At 50.7% G+C, this 7,682-nt stretch overlaps 1 protein-coding gene across 4 annotated transcripts in view; it reads right to left on the bottom strand.

Moving 5' to 3' along the window:
* The window catches only part of LOC103155361 (spectrin beta chain, non-erythrocytic 1), a 71,835-nt gene continuing 64,153 nt past the window's right edge, over positions 1–7,682 (bottom strand). For all 4 annotated transcript variants that reach the window (XM_016663488.1, XM_016663489.1, XM_016663487.1 and 1 more), the window contains 10 exons: positions 7,317–7,595; positions 6,746–6,876; positions 6,413–6,617; positions 5,389–5,763; positions 5,196–5,282; positions 1,893–2,050; positions 1,683–1,821; positions 470–554; positions 202–398; positions 1–128 (listed from right to left, as the gene is read on the bottom strand). In XM_016663488.1, the coding sequence (XP_016518974.1) occupies positions 36–128; positions 202–398; positions 470–554; positions 1,683–1,821; positions 1,893–2,050; positions 5,196–5,282; positions 5,389–5,763; positions 6,413–6,617; positions 6,746–6,876; positions 7,317–7,595 (1,749 nt within the window). In that variant the 3' untranslated portion in view covers positions 1–35. The remainder of the gene's footprint in view (positions 129–201; positions 399–469; positions 555–1,682; positions 1,822–1,892; positions 2,051–5,195; positions 5,283–5,388; positions 5,764–6,412; positions 6,618–6,745; positions 6,877–7,316; positions 7,596–7,682) is intronic.

The following is a 7,682-nucleotide window of genomic DNA, read 5'->3' as shown; positions in this document are numbered from 1 at the left end:
CCCAGTTTCCCTCCCAGTCCTCCCAGTCCTCCTCCTCACCTGCTCTGGGCTGCAGCCTCAGCAGCCTCTGCCGGCTGCCTCTTCCTCTCCTCTTCCTCTTGCCTTCTTCTCACTTCCAGTAACTCCATCTGGACACAGAAGCAGACAGAGCGTCCGGTTCTGGTTCCGGTTCCGGTCCTGGTCCGGTCCGGCGGGCCTCACCGTGGTCAGCCTCTCCAGCGCGGCGAAGCGTTCCTCCCAGGTGGCGGCGGACTTCTCGAAGGCCTCGTGGCGCTTGATGAGCTTCTCCACCTCGTCCACGCTCTGGCCCATCTCCCGGCTGGACAGGTACGGCTCCTGGCCCAGCAGCCACGCCTCGGCCACGCCCGCGTCCCGCGAGAACTGGTGCACCTCCAGCACTGGGGACACAACCGGGGGTCAGAACCGGGCCGGGCCCGTCGGAACCGGCGGAACGGGTCGGACGTCTCACCCAGCCTCAGCCACTCCCAGCGGTCCTCCCACTTATCGATCATCTCTTTCCTCTTGTCCGTCAGCTGGAGCAACTTCTCCTTAATCTGCAGCAGGAAACAGAAACACAGTGAGCAACTGGGAGAACTGGGAGAACTGGGAATCCATCCTGGTTTAATCTGTCTTATCAGAGTATTGAGCTTTAGAGGAGGTCAAAGGTCATCCACACAGACCAACAAACTGCTGAGTTGGAACATCCTGTTCAGTTCCTGGAGTGTTACTGGCTGCAGACTGGTTGTACTGGTTGGAGGAGAAACCAGTAACCAGTCCATGTGGACGCTGCAGCTGCCTCTGTGGCCACTAGAGGGAGCTGGAGATGAGAGACTTTAGCCAGAAATGTTCTGATCCAGGACGGTTCCAAGAACCCAGAACAGAACCGGGCCTGACCCGGTTAACTTTGGTTTCCTGAAAACTGAAAACCAGCCGAAACACTGAGATCCTGTGCATCCAGAGCGACACCAGCTGGTTTGAGCCGGAACTGATCAACATTTTGATGATCAAACATTTTGATTGGTAACGAAGATTTAGACCAGAGGTTCCCAAACTGTGGGGCGCGCCCCCTAGGTGGGCGCAGAAGAAAAAGTTTGGGAACCTCTGATTTAGACGAAGGGAGGAAACGTGAAGTTTGTTTCTGGTTTCTAAATTATCGCCTGCATGATGTTTAACTTATAACTTTGCATTTTATAATGTAAAGAACTTTGAACTGCCTTGTTGCTGAAATGTGCTCACAATTAAACCTGATTGATTGATCGATTGATCGATTGGGTTCAGTTAAACACTATAGCAGGTCTTTTTAAGTGAGTTTATTCACTTTGCATTAAAATCACTTTTAATCTGAAATGATTTAGATTAAAGGTACATAAATTTAATTAATTAAACATTAATTGTTGGTTTTATTGTAACTTGTTGTATAATTTTCTGTCCACTGGGACAAAAACAAACATCTGAAGCTGAAATCTGATCTAAACTGAAGTCGTAGAGCTCAGAACCATGTTTTATATTTAATAAAGCCGAGACGGATCGTTTCCTGATGTTCACCCCATGGACCAGCAGCTGCTTTCTGATCAGCCAGCAGGTGGCGCTGCCCACCTCCTCTGCAGCGTAGTGCTGTCCAGCAGGTGGCGCTGCCCACCTCCTCTGCAGCGTAGTGCTGTCCAGCAGGTGGCGCTGCCTACCTCCTCTGCAGCGTAGTGCTTCCGGGCCAGCAGCGCCTTGCCCAGCTCGATGCAGGCCGTGAAGCTGTCGTTGCGGGCGTCGATCTCCGCCTTGATGCCCTGGTGGTTGTTCATCAGCAGCTCCACCGACGACACGTCCCTGCGGGCGCAGCGGCAGAGGTCAGAGGTCGCCCGGCCCGGCAGCGTCCCTCTGGGCGGAGCGGCTCCTACCTGGGCTTCTCCTGGGCCTCGATGAGCCGGATGACGTCGTCCATCCACAGCATCAGGTCCCGCACCATGCTGAAGAACCGGAACTTGTCGGCCGTGTCCAGCAGCTTGGAGCGCCGGGCCTCCGCCGCCTCCAGGAGGCTCTTCCAGGCCTCCAGCACCTGCAGGGACAGACGGAGACATGAGGGCCGGCTGGACGCAGGGCAGGGGACGGGAGGGACGCAGGGAGACATGGTGGGACACGGAGGACATGTCCCCATGGCAGACAGAGGGAGGGAACCAGCTGCAGCTTTAACTCAAACCAGCGCCATCGTCGTGCAGCAGCAGAAGCTCTGAGCAGAAAACAAGCAGCTAGCTAACGTTAGCCTGCTGAGGCTAAACAGGAAGTGATGTCACAGGATCCACCAGAATTAAAGCTGATTGTGTCCCGTCGGCATCACTGAGACTCAAGTCCATCTGTGACCTGCAGAGGCTCCGGATCCAACCGGAACCAGAACGGCTCTTAAAGCTGCAGTACTTTATAGAAAATATTTTTTTACATATTTGTTGTGACAGTTTGTTATGAGACGATCTGTATAAATATTAATCTCCTTCCTTCTGCCAGCGCCAACTAGAAACAACCAATCAGAGCGTGGGGGCGGGTCTTAGTGACGTCAATCACCCTCCACCTCCCCCTTGTTCTCTGCTACACTGCAGTCGTCAGGAATGCTAATGCTAATTAGCAGAGCCACTGATGAAGGTGGATAAGCTGTTTTCCTGTTTAAGTTGTTTCTCTGCCATTAGCATCTTTAACAGCACATACACAAGGTGATTGACAGCATTAAGCCCCGCCTCCTGGCTCTGATTGGTTGTTTTTGACTGTGCGTTTCTTCAGCGAGGAGATCGATGTTTTCACAGATTATCGGTCTCATAAACTGTTATGTGACAGTTTGAACTGTAAAAACATATTTTTGATAAAGTCGCATCGTTTAGCTTCAATGTTTCTGACCCGGTGATGAAGGTGTGATGAAGAGGAGGCGGTAACCATGGAGCCTCCTCCCCAGCTTCACTGTCTGCTCACCTTGTTACTGCAGGAGCGTTTGTTTTCAGCTTCTCAGCAGCCCAGCCGGGTGGAGAAGACCGAGACAAACGATCCCAGTTTGAGACGAGCGCTCAGCCAGAGCGACTAAAATGTTTCTGAGCTCATTTTAGTCCAAAGAGGAAGAGGAGGAGAGGAAGAGCAGCCAAGTGATGCAAAGCTGGAGGGGGCGGAGTCTCACCTCTCCCTTTCTCTTCTGGGCCCACAGAGCGAAACGCAGGGAGACACACAGGGACGGTCAAAACACAGCAGCAACACGCTAACATGCTAAAGTGCTAACACGCTGGCCTGAAAAACCCGAACCAGCAGAATCCAGACGGGTCAGATCCAGCAAACACCAGCCTGACATAAACATGGAGGTTAAACTACGGCTCCTCTGGTGGGACAAAACTCAGAATAACTCAGAATAATCTGACTGCTGCAGCGTAATCTGACATTCACTACATTGACTCGGGAGGAAAATAATCCCATATTCACAAATAAAAACAATTTAAAATAAATGGAACTATTAGATATTAAACATTTATCTTTGGAGGAACTTATTGAATAACTCCATGTTCCCAGGGGAAGGAAAATGACGTGACACCGAGGCCTTTTCTGGAAGCCATGTTGAAGTTTGGAAGTTTAACTGCAACAGTTTTACAGTTTTTATTCTTATAATGTCAGAAAACTGCAGCGAAAGGGTTTGACAAGGTTTCCATGGCAACCATTCCCTGCGATCTAAATGCTAACTGGTTTACTTTAACTAGACCACTGATGTCAGGTCAGATGAGCCTGAATCATTCTGTCTGGGTCAGAACCAAAAGATGAGGTTAAACCCGTTCAGGCCACTGCAGAGTAAAGTGGAGGCTCCGTGATGCTGTGGGCTGCAGGAGGCCGAGAGTTCATGAGATCTGAAACATTTAAACACGTCTTCATGATGGAGAACGACCCGAAGCATCAAAACTACTTCATCCAGAACCAGAACCAGGACTCTGGACCCGGTGCAGAGAGATTCTGGACCTGAGGTGAGGCTGAAGCAGTAAATGTGTTAATTATTCCCGTCATCAGACGGTTTAAATTCACCAGAGGAACATTTTTATCCGATCCAGTTAAACTGCTGTTAAACATGAACTCAGACAATCTGACATGAAACCAGCAGGTTAAAACCACAGCGGCGGCTTTAATCTGCTGTCCCGGTGCTGAAGCAGCAGCAGGTGAGTGAATGTGTGGCGCTCCGACCTGAAGAGGCTAAAGGCCTCTCCCAGTAAGACTGGAAATCACCTCCAGTTATCTAAACCAGTTTAAACCTGAAACAGAAACTGGAGATGAAGCTTCATCAGGCGAATAAACCTTCATCTGTAAACAAAGCAAACAGTCCAGATGCTCAGACCTGCAGGGACTCAGGATGAGAACTGATGACACGTTGATCATTAAAGCCCCAAGAAATTTTATGTTTTTAACTCATTCATGGTTTTACCAGTTTTGTGTTCAGGAGTCAAACTTCAGTAAAGATCAGTTATTTTGCTCCAGTTCACAGCTTTTTGACCATTCCCTGTGTGATGTCACAGTGTGTGAGGAGGAACATTTAAAGGGCCGGTATCATAAAACCAACATTTTCTATCTTTCCACCCTGTTTTAAAGTTTTTCCCTCATCAGAATCAAACCTGCAGTCCTTTAATCTCCATGGCAACCATTCAGCTGCAAAACGCCTGGGTGGGCCTAGCCCCGCCTCCGAGGCGCAGCTCCTCCCACTCAGCTCCTTCAGACTAGCCAGCAGCAATTAGCAAACAGCTGCTGAGCTCGTTTTAGGAGCTGCTGCTCAGAGCGACGCTGGTGAAAACGTTAAAGGGTTAAAGAGGAGCCATGTTGAGACGACTTCCTGGAGGTTGAGCTTCAGGAGTTCTTAAAGAGACAGAGGCCCAATTTCAAGGCGATAAATCAGGAAGTGACATTTATTTAAAGTCATATTTGATATTATAACAACCGAAGGTAACAGTTACTAGGTTGTCCTATACAATGTGAGTCTGTGCCTGGAAAACCCATGATACCGGCCCTTTAAGCCCTGGCTCTGGTATAGTTAAAGTAATCTGTGCTGCTGAGGCTTTTCAGGTGTGTGGAGGAGCAGAGGGCTGATGTGATATGAGAGCAGCAGCCGTGCAGCATGCGTTGCGCTGAGAGCAGCAGTGGCACTGTCTCTTTAAGACGTGTCTCTGGTCTGATGAGGGAGCAGAGTGCTGGTCTCTCACCTCTCCTTCTCTCTTCTGGATGTCGTCGGCTTTATCTCCGGCGTACGCCGACTGCAGACGGACAGCGTCTTCCTGCAGCTGCCGGACCTGCAGACAGACCGGTCTGAGCTCAACAAACTCCTTCATGTTTCTACCTTACTAACAGGTTGGGCTCCGGGCCCTCCGGGCGCCGGGCTCCCTGGCTCCAGCGTACCTGCGTGCCCAGCGCCTGGATGTCGTGCTCGAAGGTGGTGTGCATCCTCTGCAGAGTCTCCACGGTGTTCTGGTCGCGGCCCAGCTCTTCCGGCAGCTTCTTGTGTTTGTCCAGGATGCGGTGCAGGATCTCCTTGGCGTCGTGGTAGAACTTGTGCAGCTCGTAGGAGGCGGCCAGGATCTGCGTGCGCGTGTCGATGAGCTCCAGCAGGTCGGCCCAGGCCTCGTTCAGCCCGTCCTTCCACTCGGCGATGGTGGCCGCGTCACCGTGGCCCGCGTTGATCAGCTCGTCCGCCAGCTTGTTAACGCCGTCGACGCGCTCCTGGCCGATGTTCCCCGTGTCGCGGGCGAACTCTCGGAAACGTTCCTGCAGCATCTGATCGGACCAGGAAAGGTCAGAGGTCAACTGGATGAAGCAGTAGCTCATATTCCACATTAATATTCATGTTTTCCTTGTTTTAGCCGAGCGTACATTAAAACGCTTAGTTTAAAACTGTAAAGAAATCTTTTTAAATTTGTTTTTTGTTTTGATTCTAACAATAAAAGTCAGAAAAGCTTCAGAGAAAATTATTTCAACATCTTGGTAGTTTTGCTCTGGATGGTTGTTTAAACTCATAAAACAGTTTAACTGCCACAAAACATTCAGGAGTTTAAAAAGCTCTGCATAAAGAAATGTTAAAAAAACTTTAAAAATATCTTATTGTAGCTAAAATGGAAGAAAAATATTCTGGTTTTGTTTGTGTTAAAAGGATCATTTTAATTTGTACAAATGGAAACGAAACTTTAAACAGTTTAAACTGTAAAAGTTTATCAGAATAAAACCTCAAACAGACGCAGGTTGGAGCTTCTCTGCATTTTAACTTTATTAGTAGCTTCATTTCCCCTGTAGTTCAGATAAACAAACCTATTTTTGTTGATTCTGGTGATAAATGAATGATTTTCAGTTGTACAGATGATTAAATTTAAAACAGTAAAATATAAAGTTTATCAGAAGGAAAGCTCAGACGGAGCAGATCTCGTCTCACCGTGACGTGCTCGTAGTCCTGGCCCAGCTCGTGCGACCCGGCCACCACCTCCCTCTCGGCGATCCACTGCTCCAGGTCGTCCACCTCCCGGTTCAGCTGGAACAGACGGAAACGCTCGTCCAGCTTCCCGCGCCGCTCCTCCGCCAGGTCCTTCAGCCCCGCGTACAGCTTGTCCACCTGCGACTGCCGCATGCCGATGCGCTCGCTGCGGCGGGAGGACACAGGTCAGGGTTGGCTCCCCGCAGGGGGCGGGGCTAAGGAGCGGCCTCCCCGCAGGGGGCGGGGCTAAGGAGCGGCCTCCCCGCAGGGGGCGGGGCTAAGGAGCGGCCTCACCTGTCGGGGTGTCCTGCGGCCACCAGGCCCCGGCTGGTGCTGGACAGCTGATGGACGGCGTCGGCGTAATCCTCCACCGCCTGCTCCAGGATCTGATGCTTCTTCAGCATGGCCACCGAGCTCTGCTCATCCTGGACAAAGGTCAGAGGTCAGAGGGGCTGATCAGAGGTCAGACAGCCTGCTGAACCGGGTCAGAGGTCAGACTGACTCCTCTCTGCTGAACCGAGGCACCAGAACTCAGCGACGCCAGAAGGAAACGATACCAGAACAAGGAAGTGAAAGGAAAAGAGAAAGACGGGAAATTTACCGACTGGGGAAATTTAAAAACAACCAAACAAGAAACAAAACCTGAAGAAAATGGAAAAAATGAAATAAAGTTAAAAGATTCAAGAAAAGGATGGAAAATAAAAAGGATCTGGAGTTTAAACAGATATAGATCTATATCTGTCTCAGTCACTAGATCTACATATATAGCTCTATAGAGCTATATCTGTCTCAGTCATTAGATCTACAGATATAGCTCTATAGAGCTATATCTGTGAACCAGGAAGTGTTTTCTGGCCCCGCCCACCTTGGCCTTCTCCTCAGACATCATGTACAGCTCCTGCTCGCTCATCCAGGCCTCGGCCTCCGCAGCGTCAAAGTAGTACTGCTGGGCCTCGTGGGCCTCGCCGAGGCGGGAATGCCGGTTCTCCGTCTCCTTCCGGATCCGCTCCCACAGCGCCTGCAGCTCCGTGAGCCTCTGCCGGATCGGCTCGGCCGTGGGGCTGCCGGCCCGCAGGACCTGCTGGCTGCGCTCAAAGATGTCGTCATAACGAGGCTGGTGGCCCTGGATCTCCTTCTGCAGCGTCTGCAGGCAGGGAGGTCACACACACACACACACAGAGGCAGGTCACACACACACACAGAGAGGCAGGTCACACACACACACACAGAG

The sequence above is a fragment of the Poecilia formosa genome, unplaced genomic scaffold (genome assembly GCF_000485575.1).
Source record: "Poecilia formosa unplaced genomic scaffold, Poecilia_formosa-5.1.2 Scaffold422, whole genome shotgun sequence".
Lineage (NCBI taxonomy): Eukaryota > Metazoa > Chordata > Actinopteri > Cyprinodontiformes > Poeciliidae > Poecilia > Poecilia formosa.
Note: the sequence above shows the minus strand (reverse complement) of the source record. Positions and strands in the feature narration are given on the sequence as shown.